The 15842-nt window shown below is 39.4% G+C and overlaps 1 protein-coding gene across 9 annotated transcripts in view; it reads left to right on the top strand.

Moving 5' to 3' along the window:
• The window catches only part of ZBTB44 (zinc finger and BTB domain containing 44), a 162711-nt gene that overhangs the window by 46101 nt on the left and 100768 nt on the right, over positions 1-15842 (top strand). For 4 of the 9 annotated variants that reach the window (XR_005290002.2, XR_006276707.1, XR_006276706.1 and 1 more), the window contains exons 4-5: positions 2022-2185; positions 5540-5623. Coding sequence is in view for 4 of the 9 variants with exons in the window: in XM_038380951.2 (XP_038236879.1) it covers positions 2022-2185; positions 5540-5623 (248 nt within the window). In the remaining 5 variants the exon portion in view is untranslated. Of the gene's footprint in view, positions 1-2021; positions 2186-5539; positions 5841-8540; positions 13972-15842 lie in introns of those variants that run through there. The other 5 variants (XM_038380946.2, XM_038380947.2, XR_006276703.1 and 2 more) reach the window with 3 other exon arrangements.

Genomic DNA, 15842 nt, shown 5'->3' with positions numbered 1-15842 from the left:
TCAGTCCCAGCCTGGAGCAGCCTCCTGAACCCCCAGCCCCACCCCAGAACCGACACCCCCAGATGGAGCCCTCCCACAACCCAGCCCCCAATTTTGTAGCATTCATGGCCTGCCATACAATTTTCATGCCCATATGTGGCCCTCAGGCTAAAAAGTTTGCCTATCCCTGGATTAGAAGATAGGAAACAAGGTGGGAATAAATGGTCAGTTTTCACAATGGGAGATTGGTAAATATCTGGGTCCCTCAAGGAACTGTCCCTCTGCTGTTCAACATGTTCATACGTGATCTGGAAAAGGGGGTAAACAGTGAGCTGGCAAATTTGCAGATGATATAAAATTACTGAAGATAGTCCAAAACTGGCTGCGAAGAGTTACAAAGGGATCTCACAAAACTGGGTGACAGAGCAACAAAACGGCAAATGAAATTCAGTGTTGATATGTGCTAAGTAATGCATATTAGGAAAACATAATCCCAACTATACATATAAAAGGATGAGGTCTATATAAAATTAGCTGTTACCATTCAAGAAAGATCTTGGAGTCATTGTCTCTAGTTCTCTGAAAACATCCACTCTGTGTAGCTGCAGTCAAAAAAGCTAAAAATGTGAGGAACCATTAGAAAAGAGATATATAATCACAGAAAATATCATGATGCTGCTATATAAATCCATGACATCCGCACCTGGAATACTGCTTGCAGTTCTGGTTACCCCATCTCAAAAAAGATATATTAGAACTGGAAAAGGGACTGAAGAGGGCAACAGAAATGATTGGGGATTAGAACAGCTTCTGTGTGAGGAGAGATTAAAAAGACTTCGATTGATCAGTTTAGAAAAGAGGTGAGGGAAAAGGGGGGATATGATAGGGTGTATAAAATCATTAATGGTGTGGAGAAAGTGAATGGGGAAGTGTTGTTTACCCCCTCATGTAACACAAGAATCAGGGATCACTCAAAGAAACTAATAGGCAACAGGTTTAAAACAGGCAGTGCTACTTCACACAGCACACAGTCAACCTGTAGAACTTGTTGCCAGGGGAAGTAGTGAAGTCCAAATGTATAACTGGGTTCAAAAAAGAATTAGATAAGTTCATGGAGGATAGTTCCATCAATGGCTGTTAGCCAAGATGACCAGGGATGCAACCCCATGCTATGGGTGTCCCTAAACCTCTGATTGCCAGAAACTGGATTGGATGACAAAATAGATCATTTAGTAATTGCCGTGTTCTGTTCATTCCCTTGACATTATCTGGCGCTGGCCACTGCCAATATGGCCATTCTTATGTTTGTGTTTAAGTGACAGGCAGGGTTGTTTCTAGTTGACTAAGGTGTCCCATCCACCGTGAAGAAAACACCACATCAGAAGACCAAATTACAGTGCTATATTCCCCACAGTTAGTTTGCAGTTAGAGAATAGGTGGGGGTACATAGATAGTGTCAGGTAATTAATTTCTTTGAAAGTTAAAATATTTCGTTCATCTGCTACCTAATGACCTTAAAATTATAACCAAGTTTAGCTAACTTTTAAACATACTGATACATATCCTGTCACGCAGCAGGCTGTATCAAACAAACATCCAGTATGAACAAATGCAATTTACTTTCTTGCTGCCGGCTAGGCAAGCTAATGACTTGAAATTGTAAATCATATTATTGATTAATTATTGAATCTGACTTGAGCTGAAAATGAAAACTGTCCTGCCTCAGTTTCCTTTAAATGTCACAGGAACTGCAAAAATAAAAAATTGGATTTGCCCACCCATCTTACTAATTTACTAAATTCTTTCTTTTGCTCCAGTTTCACTTTGTTATGTTCTTTTGGAAGAATGCACATATTCAGTATATATACATGTTCTCTGAAAAATGAAGTGCATTTTACAGCTAATGTTCAGTGACTGTTTCCAAAGAAATTGAGGTCAGAGGCCAGTGTCATTTCTTGCCTCGGGTCAGGTTTTCTTTGGACAAGCCACCTCAATTTTTTTTCTAGCCTGCTTGTAAATTAATGATTTTTTTCTCCCCCCAGGTTGGAGAACGTTCAGTATCCCTACCAACTCTACATTGCACCTTCCACCAGTAGCACAGAGAGACCCAGCCCAAATGGCCCGGATAGACCTTTTCAGTGTCCAACCTGTGGGGTCCGATTCACCCGCATTCAGAACTTAAAACAGCACATGCTCATCCACTCAGGTAAGAAACTTAATTGTTTCAATGAATAAGTAGGTCATGGATCCAGGATGCTTGCTGGTTTTACAGCATGCTTAGTACTTTAACTGTTTTTAAATGAACTGCTGTATGCAAACTGACTTTTTTGCTTCAATCTCTTTTTCAGAGGGGGGAGACTTTCTAAAAATTGAGATTAATCACTGTGTGCGTACCTATTTTTCCAACATATAGTCTAGCTGTGTTGCTGAATAATTAAACTTTGTATGGATGAAAACATATTTATTAAAGTTAGTGGAATAAAACATTCATACAGTAATGGGGTTCCTGCTTTTATGGAAAGGTTTGAGGCAAAATCAAGATGTTAAGCTATGTCACTCAGGGGTGTGAATAATCCACATCCTGAGCGATGTAGTTATACTGCCCTAAGTGCTGGTGTAGACAGCGCTATCTTAGCGAGAAAGTTTCTCCCGCCAATACAGCTACTGCCTCTTGCGGAGATGGCATTATTAAACCGAGGGGAGAGCTTTCTCCTATTGGCTTAGAGTGTCTTCACCAGAAGCACCGACAGCAGCGCAGCTGCGCCAGTGCAATTTTCTAGTGTAGACAAGCCCTATGAATCCTTTGCAAGGGTTGTATTTCATTGGCTTTTTTTATTATACCAGACTCAAGTGGTGTAAATTGGAGTTGATCCTTGGATGTCAGAATTGTCTGCTGTGTTGCTTGAAGAGACTCATAAACCATAAGAAAGCTGTGACCAAAACCATTTTATCCAAAGCAGGTAGCTGAAATTAGTAGTTATGTCTTCCTGTGTCTCAGAAACTTCTGCAGGGATAGGTGAAGGGGAGCAATCAAAATGACTAATAAATTAAGTGGTTGCAGTCAGTGTCATTTAGCAAGAGTTAAGTATTAGGTCTGCCGCTTTTGAATCAACCTTTCTCTCCAGATATCTTTGTGGCCATTTTCTTTCAAACAAGTGACCAAAGGATGAGCTGTTAATGATCATCTTAAAGGATCTCAAAGGATTATCTTAAGTGATCACTCTCCTTACCGTGTGTATGATAAAACCCATTGTTTCATGTTATCTGTATGTGTATATAAATCTCCCCACTATATTTTCCACTGAATGCATCCGATGAAGTGAGCTGTAGCTCACGAAAGCTTATGCTCAAATAAATTTGTTAGTCTCTAAGGTGCCACAAGTCCTCCTTTTCTTTTTGCGAATACAGACTAACAAGGCTGCTACTCTGAAACCTGTTAATGAGGTTGTTACTGTTTGTCACCCAGAGATTTAACAGTGTAGGATTTGCTAGATCAGCATTAACTGTGTCTTTGATAGTCCAGTGAATGTAGAGATACTTTTAACAGGTTTCAGAGTAGCTTGTTAGTCTCTAAGGTGCCACAAGTACTCCTTTTCTTTATACTTTTAACAGTTACAGTACAGGCCTCTAAGATGCCCCTTATAGGTGTATACCAAATGGAATTTGTGCCTGTCAGTCAGAATGGTTGATCCTTGCCGATGGTTTTTAAGAAATCAGATTATTCATAATAGTTTTGATATTTTAAACATGTTTATGGCTGAAATACACAATAAGTTACATAAAGCGTATATAAAAAGCAACTTTTGATGGAATTAGCCACCATTTACCTAATAAAATGTTTAAATCTATAAAAGTCATTTTGATATAAGAGAAATTGGATCCTTGCAATTGAACAGTAACAAGTTTACTCTCTCCTGGTTTATATTTGACCTGTCATCTTGCACAAATGCCATAAAATGTATGTGGGCAGAAGAACCACAATTCTCAAGGCACAACTAACTAGCAACTGTTATTTAGCCCAATAATGATCCATTAATGTAGTTTTTTGGCATTTGACATTAACAAGACAACCTGCCTGTGCATATTTGGTTATGAAATTGTCCCAAATAGGCTGCTAAAATTTTAAGATATCCATCAAGCATGCATAAAGTATTTCAGCTTGATCTGTTAGTGGACAGATGTCAGTAAGACTTGCATGGGAACTTGGAAGATATTTTTTACTAACTGTTTTTGAGTTACTTGTGTGAGGAAACCTCCAATTTGTAAATGCCAGAAGTATTTTCTCTTAACTCAAATGACTGAAGAGATTTGCCTCAAACTTTTCAAGAAAATAAATGCTTTTGGACAGAGACCAAGCATGGAAAGTTTCAGCCCCAAAGGACAATATTTTAGAATGTTTAGCATGTGAAAGCAAGTTTATAAAGAGACTCAGTTTAACCTTAACTGTAGCTTTCACTATGTTGGAAGCCACAATTAAAGGAGCTCACTTACATATGAGGAAAGCAGAGGAATTGACAAGCAAGGTTAACAGCTTGGACTGAAACAACGTCCTTAATTTAGACGGTTTAACATTTTTTTTCTTTTGAACTATAGTGTGAATTGAGATCAGAGTTCCAGATTCTTGGCCTGAATTCTGTCAGACCATTTAATAGGACTTTCTGTGGTTTAACCTTTTGTATAGTATTAGTGCTGGTAGTGATGTGATTGTTTAGGGAGAGCATGTTTCTCTCAGCCATACGCATTCCATTGCAAATTAACTACTGCTGTACCCTGTAATATTTGTATTCACTCTGAAATGAGCATGGTTAGTAAATGATGAGAGAGTTGGTAACAAGGCTTCTAAATTGGATGTAGGACAAAACTAAGGGCCAGATCATCAGATGTGTTAGTGCTGCTTTGTGTTCCTTTGACTGTGCAAAGCTGCATTAAGGCTTACTTACCTAGCCCCCAGAGGATCACTCCTGTATGCAAGCATCCACAGGTGGCATGGAGCTTCTGTGTAGGCTCCTGTACCACAACTGTCTTATCAGGCTCCTTGCATAAACTAGGGTATCCCTATAGCCAGGCAGATCCTTACTACCAGAACTGCTTATTGGGGCTATAGACAGCTGATGAAACTTTCTACTAAAAGCAATTTAAAGGTTGCTGTGTTGCTCTGACCAGCCCAGCTCAGATCGGTCCAAGATCAGGAGACAACAAAGGTGGTTTATGGGTTCTGCTGCATCAAACACTCTGGCTGCAGGTTAGTATCTTTGCCTTGGTTTCTAACCTACAGAAGCCTTACAGTGGGTTTAAGTTATATAACGAAGAAGGACTATATAAGGATCCACCTTGTCTCTCTGAATAAGGACCTGGTCATTATAAAACTTCCTTGTCATCTGATTGAGACAAATATCAGGTTTATGCTAATCACTTCTGCCATTTTAAAGATAACCTGTTTCTCTCCTTCTTAAATCAGCACTTTACTCTGACTGGTCACAGCTGCTGTCCTGTTGAACAGAAACTGCCAAATGTGACCTTCAGTTGCACAAAGTAAATATTTCGCCCTCTTTTCCCACAGGCATTAAACCATTTCAGTGTGACCGTTGTGGGAAAAAGTTCACCCGAGCTTACTCGCTAAAGATGCATCGCCTGAAGCACGAAGGTAAACGCTGTTTCCGGTGCCAGATATGTAGTGCCACTTTCACTTCCTTCGGGGAATATAAACACCACATGCGGGTTTCCCGGCATATTATCCGCAAGCCTCGGATTTACGAGTGCAAAACATGTGGCGCCATGTTCACCAACTCTGGAAATTTAATCGTTCACCTGAGGAGTCTGAACCATGAAGCGTCAGAGCTAGCAAACTACTTCCAGAGCAGGTGAGGTGCACAACAAAAACCTAACAGGGGAAACTTGCTTTTTCTAAATCATCTCTTCCTGCTTTCAGGGCAGCCTGCTGTTCCTCTCATCAGGTTGCCAGCTAATTGCAGTCACGTTCATTCTTGCACTACTATCTGTAATCTCTGATCTGCTTTTTAGTGTGTATAAACTGTATAATAAGGCATTGAAGAATCTAGTAGTTTAGAAAGACTGCTTCTTAGTGACTAGGCTACTTCTCTTTCCACTAGTATCTAAAAGCACGTTAATAGTGCTAAAAATAACATTATATACCACAGTCTGTGAGTTTTTATAAATTATTTGATGGCTGTATCTGAAAGAGTTTGGACTGTCTGTTTAGACGGGGGGTGGACTTATGACCTAATTTTTTTTAAGTACTTTTTATTGAGGGAAGGATTTTATTATGAGACTGCATGAATCCAGATGATCACATCTTCATTCTCATTTTTAGGTTTATTTACTGCTAAATGATCACATTTTAAAATTTCCAACCTATTAATCACATAGGCCTACTGCATATTTCTTGTTAATCGGGTAGTAAAGAATTGGCTTAACATACAAAAACATTTCACTAAAAGCTCTTCAGAGGCCTGTAAATGAGTCTTGAGGAGTTAAAGTAGCACAGTAATATCACACTGATATGGGATAAGTGTTTATAGACAAGAGATTTTTAAATAGAGGGATAAATAAATGAAAGTGAATGAGGGGGACTCTAGAGAGAGGGAGACTTTATTACTGTTAAATATTTAATCTTCTGAGAACAAGTTAGGTTTTAAAAAATAAAACAAAAGTTCCTTCATTCACGGTAATGCAGATGTGTACATGTAAGTAGGCTGTTTGTTTTAAAAAGTATGAAGTAAACCTGTTGTAAGTTTATTCTTTGCATCATAGCAACTAAAATTCCCTAGCGATAATCTATCAGGTGTTTTCTAGATGTCATATTTTTTTTGTCTTATGAAAGGTTTCAACATTTTGTTTGGTGGTTAGTTCTACACCACTTGTATAAAGAATTCCAAAAGAACATAAATCAGGAAATGTTTGCTTGTCAGCTGTCTTTCCCTGAAAATATAGTTTAAAAGTACAAAGTTCAGTACCTTCTGGTGTGTGCAGTTCATTGAGGGTACCACTTGTGCCAGAGGTAGCATGAATATACCACGAGATGATGCGGTTGCTGTGGTAAGCACTCTTTTTTTGTTGTTGAATACATTAAAAAACACTCCTTTTAGTGATTTCCTGGGCCTTATTTGATTTTTGAAAATACAGATTAATATGTTAGCATAGAGCATTTTCCAATTGTTCCCCGATTTGGATTTCCCCTAGATTTGGAAAAGTTCATCCTTTTCTGCAGAAAGAAAAGGGTCACTGAATCTCATATAATTGTTCTAGGAAACTGCTCCCTTTTGAATGAACTACATGGAAAAACCAAAGAGTGCATATACTGATTTTAGTTATGAATATGTCTGGTGCTGGATATTTGCAAAAAAGTTGACTTTGTATCGTGCTCGCACAGAGTAAATCAGGAAATATTGGTAGAGTGTGTGAGACCTTTCCTCTGAGCATGTTCAGCCCCCAGTTTCTGAGAATAAGCTGTATAGTTATTGTGACAAAAGAGCCAGGACTGGGTGGCTCGGGAGGAAATGAAATTCAGTCCACTTCTTAGTACAGGGAAACCTGCCAAGAGTCACCACTCATGGGAGTTAGCAAAAGTGGTCACTTGTAAGAAGTGGTCTCTTTAAAGTTTGCACACCAGATAGCGGTGGTGTTCCATGGCCTCTGCAAGTAGTCACTCATGACAAGCGGTCTCTCTTCGGAAGTGATCGCTAAGGCAGGTTTTACTTTAGTAGGATAGGTGTCAGCATCACAAAAAACATCACAGTTGGCATCCTTATTGATAGTTTAGCAGAGAGGACAAGGTTGGAATGGGCTATTGAAATTGAACTACCCTCAGTCATCTCGAATAGTCCTGTGTCATTGTAGAGGCATGTTGATGGGGCAACTTGAGGCAAGGCTTTCATTGCTGCTGCCTGTGCTCCAGCTGCTCTGTGGATAGAGAGTTATCAATCCAACTTCTTTACCTTGACTTGTTGGAGCAGTGGTGGTCATCTGCAGGTCTGTGCGCTGGGTTCTGCACTAGCACATTTTTGTTATACCTTTGTCCCCACGCCTCAGCCCTGTCTCTTTTGCTTCCTTTATCCTTTTTAATTCCCTTTGACTTTGGACACTTCCCTTTGGGAGGAAGGTTGTGTTTGATTCTCTGGTAGTCCCTGCCCCCTCTACAGAGGTTGAATAGACCTGAATTTACCTGCACTAAATTTAGTTTGTTCTTAAAAAAAACAAAACTCCAGCACTCCCTTTTTTGGCATGGAAGCATTCCGCACCAAGTGGTGATACTAACATCAACTCCCATCCTCCTCAAGGAGCTCAAACCCAGATACGAAGTTACCCCTGAGGAAATATGGTTGCATAAACCATAAAAATTTGATATCCCAGGTATAGCTTCTCCAAACATGTAAATAAAAACTGAGTTATAATACTTAGTGAAACATATTATTGTGAAGATTGTAGCCCTGTGCTGTGATAATAGTTTCTTTATTCCCTGCGCAATGCAGTAGTTAGCATAGCTGTATCTGATGTTTCTTTGAAAGGTTAACATTCTCTTCTGTCCTTTGCCCCTCTTCTAGTGATTTCCTAGTCCCGGACTACTTAAACCAGGAGCAGGAAGAGACCCTCGGGCAATATGAGCTAGGCGAGCATGGGTTTGAAAGCAACTCCTCTGTCCACATGCCTGTCATTTCACAGGTCTCGTCGACTCAGAATTGCGAAAGCACTTTCCCCTTGGGGTCTTTGGGTGGGTTGGCAGAAAAAGAGGAAGACATGCCGGAGCAGCCAAAGACTAATGCCAGTGCCGAGGCAACCAGTGATGACCCCCCAAAATCAGAGCTGTCCTCTATTACTATTGAATAATTCATGGTTTGGTTTCATTTTTGTTCTTTGGAAAGTGCCTGTGTTTGGTCCTGTACATTTTAATTTAATTTTTTTAAGCAAAAGGAGGGAGATTTCCCTTTTTACTTTGTAAGCTACACTTTAAACAGAAAACTGCAACAGACGTTACATTATTTTTCATGACTGAATGATCAGTTCTGTGAAAATGTTTAAGATTGAATGCACAATAAGGTCCTGTCAGCATCATAGAAGCTGTGATGCACTTCTAAAGAAGAAGCAATCGACTGAAATCATTTCAACTTCCTTCTTCCACAATTAGAACAGCTCATTATATTTCTAATGTATCTGCAGACCCTCTGGTAAAGGGAGAGAATCAGAAGGCACTTTTAAAATGACCAGTACAAGCATGCATGCTCGCAAGTTAAATAATGAGCAGAGTTTTGTCTAACTTTAAGTAGATGTGTTAATCCTCTGCTTAAAATATGGCATGTCCTGTCTTTGTCCTTACTGTTTTTCAAACTGCTTACTATAACCCTTTTTTGGAAATTGTAAGCATTTCTGAAATATAACAGTACTGTCCTTTTAAAAAATGTCTCTTTTCAAAAAAATCTCTGAATCAGTTCTGACAAACTGAGTGATGATGCCATGCCAGGTCCTCCCACTTCTGATATTCCACTCCTTTTAGAAACTGCTCATTCAAATAACCTATCCTGATTTGCTTATATGGGGCGAGGCATACTGTCAAGGAAAGTATAAATCCAGGCAAGCCTGACAAATCTGTCATCACTGTATCTTTCTGTAAAGGAAGCCACCTTTAAAAAAAAGAAAACGTGTCCCAGACTAAAATTCTTAAACCTTGGCCAGACTGCTTGCAGTCCTACTCACTTTCCCCTATCATACATATCACTAATCTCCAAAAGCTGGCTAGAGAGAGTTTACAAAAAAGAAAAAACAAGTTCTTCTTTTGTGCATTATTGCACACTTTTGTGCTTATACATATGCATGTATGCTTTCTGGGGTTTTTATTAGTCTGTTTTGGACAAAACAACCAATTTATTCTTTTTAGAGGCCAAGTTTCTAACCCAACAGGGGGTTGTTTATAAAAACCCTATATAACAAAGTTAAATTGTTTCTGTTCCAAAACATTTTAAATCTTTGCCAAGTTAGCTTATTAAAGGCTGTTACTCCAGCTACATACACAGCTCAAGCAAGCAATAAAGTGAAAGATTTGCAATTTCATTTTTTCCAGATTTAGAAAAGGCTGTAAATTTTGGGTATGGGATTTTCAGAGCAGTGATTCTCATTTTGTTGCAGGCAGTTTGGGCTACAGTAAAGCTTAAAAAGTTAAAGTAGGGATTGTATAAATTCTTTGTCTGCTGATGAAATTAACTCTGTTTGATACATAAACAGCTGTGTTCCACAACCCACAGCATACTGAGAATGTAAGTATTACTTGACCTTAGTATTCCAAGGGCATGTGTCAGACTCCCTTGGTTTTAGATCTACTTGGTAAACTCATACCATGGGTATGAGTCCGTCTGTCACGCACACATTGAATTGAAAGAGGAAAAATAGAGAAATGTTTTTAAAAAAGGAAGGGAGAGGAGGTGCAGAGCTCAAATGTCAAGACTGATTAGAGTGCAATGACTTCAGCAGTTCTAATGCATCTGTAGAACTATGAAATATCTGCTGATAGCAAATCAGTGTAAAGCTTGTTGCACATTGGTAATATTTTAAAAGGCTTCAATGATAACATAATTACACATTTCTAGTGTTTCTTTAAATAAGTTTTCCCTACCCTGTGTTTGTTTAAAAAAAAAAAAAATTAAGATTCCCAGTTTTTTCCAAATTACTGAAGCTACCTTTTTTCCCCGTCTCATCTGCAGAAAATGTCACAGCTACAATTCATCTTATATGTCTATCTTGATCTTTTGTAAAGGGCTTGGAGCAGAACAAATTTTTATTCAAGATACTGTACTATGAAATAGGCCAGTATCCATTGAAGGACTGGATCAGAGGACCAGTCCTCTTCCACTTCTGATTTCTATAATTAAGAATCCAGTGAATCAGGACAGTGCCTGTTAAATATTTCTTCCCTCGCCCCCAAGTAGTTCAGGATAAAAGTAGGATCTGGTACTAAACTCTAATTCGTGATCCTCTTTCTCTGTTACAAAAGCATAAGTCTTCCTTGTACCTGACAATTTTTAGTCAGTCATAAGTTAAAAAGCACTTAGGTACACACACAAACTCAGACTTTACAGCTGGCCCACTGTGTATAATGCACAATGAATTAACACATCACACATGGATGGACTTATTCCTTCTGCCAAAAAAAGATAGTTTTCACCCAGGACAAGATCTGTCGTAACACATAATTCACTGATCATGAGATGTGCAAATGCAGAATATACACACCTAGAATAACTGATTTTTAGATGACTTAAAATTTTGTAGGATGGTTAACTGCTGTCTGAAATGCTGTGGAGAACACATTAAAACTTGGTAGCTACAAGGACTGTATTGTAGCTCTAATCTGTTCTTTGGTTGGTATTTATAATTGTTTCCTGTTAATATATGTATCCCTTCTCCATAGAGAGGAGTCCAAATGAAATGTAAATCTTCTTTCATTTCTCTTTTCCCTGTCTTTCTGGAAGTGCTCAGTTCTTGGGAGTACTAATGTCCCTCAAAGGAGAGATTTAAAATGTTCTAACATTTTACATCAAGCTCTATTGCTGGATATCCAGGTTCTAAAGTGAGATAAATGTCTAAGTAAACTGAAAGCAGCAAGCCTTAGACTACACTGGGGATTAAACCTGAAACATAACTTCTTTAAAAGATGTTATCAGAGGGGTTTGATTCCTGGACTGCTTTTTCTAAAAATAGATACAAGGAATTAAGTAATATTTTGGTTAAAAAGTAAGTTGTTCAGAATTTCTTTCAAATAGAGGAGATTCAGTTTACTGAGGCAATAGTACCCCTTGCAACAACTGTTGAATTGACAGGTATTCTCCAAATGTATTCACAAAGTGGTTTGAGTGCATTTTCCTTTTACATAACCTTCTGGTGTACAGAGGACGATCAGTGCATTAAGTGGAAAATCCTTCCTTCCCCCACCCACTTACGCTAGAAGAGGGCCCTGACTACCACAGACCATGGATGGTTCTACTATATTGCAGGGAGCAGGATTCAGGGACATGGATTTGCATTCCCTACATATTGTGTTGGACAGCGCCTCAAGGCGGAGGGGAGAGGGTCACTCTGGCTCCCCTCTCCCCCACAGAGAGGGGAAGGAGGAGGAGCAGTTGCTTCAACTGTGCGCTGGCCGATTTGGCCAAGTAATAGTTTCCTTTTGATGCATGTGCACACAGCTCCTATTAATGTCAGCCGTGGGGATACATTCGCATTGAGGAGATTAACCTTTCCCCCAGTACTAATTGGAATGTCAGTTTTCTGCAACATAGTTTTATTATCACAGGTTAAAATTTTTGTGTCCCTGTTGGTTTGTCTTTCTCACTACAATTTGAGTTCAGTTGTCAGGCTAGCAAATACTGTGGTCAAGTCTCTCATACTGAGAGTTTAGTTGACTAGATCTTTGAAAATGGTTCTGGTTTTCACGAGGCTGAAAGGTGTGAACTTAAACTTTTAAAAAAAGTAATAGCTGCCAATGCAGTAAAATATATTTTATAAAACTATGGTCCCTAGGTACCTTATGGTATAAAATTTTATTGTTTTTAAGATATGGCTTTAAGTTTTTATATGTGGGCTTCCATCATTTCTTGGTTGCTGGTTTTCCCCTCCAGTCCAAAGACTTTAGCGCATGAGAATTTTGCCATCCTGTTTTCAGGGCATGCCCTGTAGCATTTTATATGCAATTTGGAGGGGTAGAGGCTTTGTGCACGCTGCCTGGATTGGCTGGCATAGGTAATATGCAGATGTAGGGAGCACCTTCTGTTCCTAGTTCATTGTGGGCAGAAAAAAGTACTGGTCTCACCATCAAATATAGGGTCGGACTGTGCCTCAACCACATCAGAGGTCACCAGCAGAACATGGTGCAAAATATTCAGAGGGAATAAACCATAAAACGTGAACTTTTTAAAAAATACAACAGTAATTGTTAAAGCTCTGGGTTTTTGTTAACTTGGTGCATGCTACAACAGTCATTCAGTATCCTACAGGGCTCGCCGACAGATCTGGTTGCACTAAAAAATAAAAATAAAAATAAATCAGTTTCTGGGGCTGCCCTCCTGTATGGACACCACAGTCTTCCTGAGGGTTGATAAAGTCCCCAGAGGAGATTTTGACTGACCATTTTGTTTAGCTGATGCATGCTTTTGATATTCTGACTATAGCCCTGCCTACAAGAAAGTCCTCAGTGACTTCCTTGCCCTGCTGTTTCAGTGCCTTGACTCTCTGGGCACTGGCCTTTGATGGAATCCTTGAGCGGGGGGAGGGTAAAGCTGGAGGAAAAATGTGAATTAAATTATCATTGGGCTTCTTTGTGTGTTTTAGTAACAGTGCAACCCTTTTAACTGTGCCAGTCTCCAGTCACCAGCCGTATATCCAGTCGTCATCTCATACACAGTACAGCTTCTCTTGTTGACGCTGGTCACTGCTAGATTACTTGGCATGTTTATTGACTTAACAGAAATGTTTTTTGGTTTTGTTTTTAATGTATACGATGTTTAAATACACTTCACATTTTATATAATACTATCTGGCTATTAGTATTTTTCAGGAACCATAGTTCTTGGTGGCTATATATATTTTTGTGACTTTTTTGTAAACTAAGTGCCGTTTCAACGTTACAATCATTTTTAGAGTTCTTGTTATCAATGTGAATATCATGTTTTTTCAAATCTGTTCTGAGCCTGTAGTGTTTGCTTTGTGATCATATGTGTAATGTATATATTCTGTATAGTTACATTGTACTGAAATACTAGCTTGTTTGATATAAGAAAAGTATGTATTGGGTACTTTTTTGCTAGCCTGATTGTTTAATCTTTAAAAAAAATGTTTTAAAACACAAAAAAAAATATAAAAATCTCCAAACTGGTCCCCTTATAGGTCAAAATTAGGGGGAGGGGGAGGAGGAAAAACTAGTTTTGAGTGTCTTTGGATAGAAACATGAAGCTAAGATTTTTCATTAAAATATTAATGTTTTATGGAGTATATACTTGCTTTGTGTCATTACTTTACATACGCCTAAGAGTACGGACAACAGACTTGATTCAGCTCAGCTGTAAGCAGGTGCAACTCTCAGTGGGATTTCAGCCTTTTATATTAGGGCTGACTTGGGTCTGAAGTAGTTAAATAGGGTACAAAACTACTGTTTTCAAAATCCTCTCCAGAAGGAAGGTAGCTTTAAACGAAGTGAGTATTAATGAGTGACTGCAGAGACTGCCTGAGTAAGGAGTATTATAAAAAAGTACCTGACATAATTTGACTTTCATATATGTGTGTATGATCCTTGCTATTCTTTTGCCGTGTGTTCTGGAGGGGGGGGAAAAAAGGCACGGGGAAGGCTTCCTTCCTAATGTGGTTTTCCTGGTGGAACATCACTGGAAACAGGCCTGTTCTGAATAGAACAATATTTAAAATGTCACTCGATGGAGTCTTTGCAATTGCAGCTATGAGCTTCAGTTTGACCATGGCACAAGCCCAGAGGAAGGGGGCTTAAGCTATGCCATCTCTGTCACCCCTTACAGTTAAACTAGGCCTGCTCTGACAAATCCACACGGCCCTGGCTGTGCTAGAACACTTGGCTCTCCACATGGCTAGGGAACCAGTGTCAAGGCACATGACTTCTGGAATAGTTTGACTGAAATGTTTAAAACTACCCAGCCACCTGCACATTTGCCATTCCTGCCATGGTCTGATGTGACTGCCAAATATGAGCATGCTAGTAGTCCAATCCTTGCTGTGTTCAGCATCTGAACTTGGGATTAGAAAACTAAATGGAAAAGCCAAAGAGGTTCCAGAGAACAGGGTAAGCATCCATGATGAGCTTTGGAGGGGAGGGTTAGGACAGCTTGGGTTTTACGTATTTCGTGCTCTTACTTTCCCTTTTGAAAACTTTGCCTCGTGACTGGTGTATGGTGTGGAAATCATAATGGATTTTGTTTGGGGAACAGCGGGGTTCTGGTAAAAGTGTTTTGGACAGATTTATAATTTGAGATGGAGGCCTTTACACTCTTCTGGTCATACTGCCCTGAAAATAGGAACCTTAGAAAGTCCCTGGGAAGACATTCAGACTGAAATTGGAAAGGAGCAGTGATTCTGAATGAACTAGCACAAATTGAAAGCAAACATTCCAATATATGAGCCTCAGTGTGAACATCTGCTGAGATGAGAAAAGACCAATTGTGTGTTCCCTTGATAGATCTCAGGGTCCAAAGAGGTCATTTGGGTGTGCAGGCAAGGGGACTTTTGCAATACAAATCCAAATATGCTAAACATGCATTTTAATTTGATGTGAAACTTTTTCTGTATTAAAGACCTAGCCTCGGCAGTTGTACTCTGTCTTAGGGTATCTCTACACTACAATGTGAGCCCAGGGTTAGTAGACCTCGAGTTAGCAGACCCTGAGTTTGCTAACCTAGGGCTTGAGCGTCTACACTTATTTGTAACCTCAGGATAGGAATTGCTCCTCCTGCAGGAAAGCAGGCCAGCAGGTGGTACTTAGGAACTTCTCTTCTTTGACCTTTCTTCATCCAGGCTTTACCACATAGTTCCAGCAATTGCTCAGGAAATATAAACTTTGATCACAAGAGCCCATTGCGAATAACTACTCAGTGCAGAATCAGTGGGGGCAGCACTGGCTTATACCAAGGTTGGATATATGACCCTCAATATTTATTGGGTCAGTGTATTAATGACTTCAGTGCGTTCCAGCCTTGGAGCCCTGTTCTAGGAGATATATTAAGGCTCTGTCCAAGGGCTGATGGCTGTGGGTCTGCTGCCAAGGTGATAGACATAGAATGCAATGTAAGGCTTGGTGGATGTTATTCCCCAGGGAAAAGAAACTCCCAGCTGAGAACAAA

This window comes from Dermochelys coriacea, chromosome 22 (genome assembly GCF_009764565.3).
Source record: "Dermochelys coriacea isolate rDerCor1 chromosome 22, rDerCor1.pri.v4, whole genome shotgun sequence".
Taxonomy (NCBI): domain Eukaryota; kingdom Metazoa; phylum Chordata; order Testudines; family Dermochelyidae; genus Dermochelys; species Dermochelys coriacea.
This window is presented reverse-complemented; position numbering and strand designations above follow the sequence as displayed.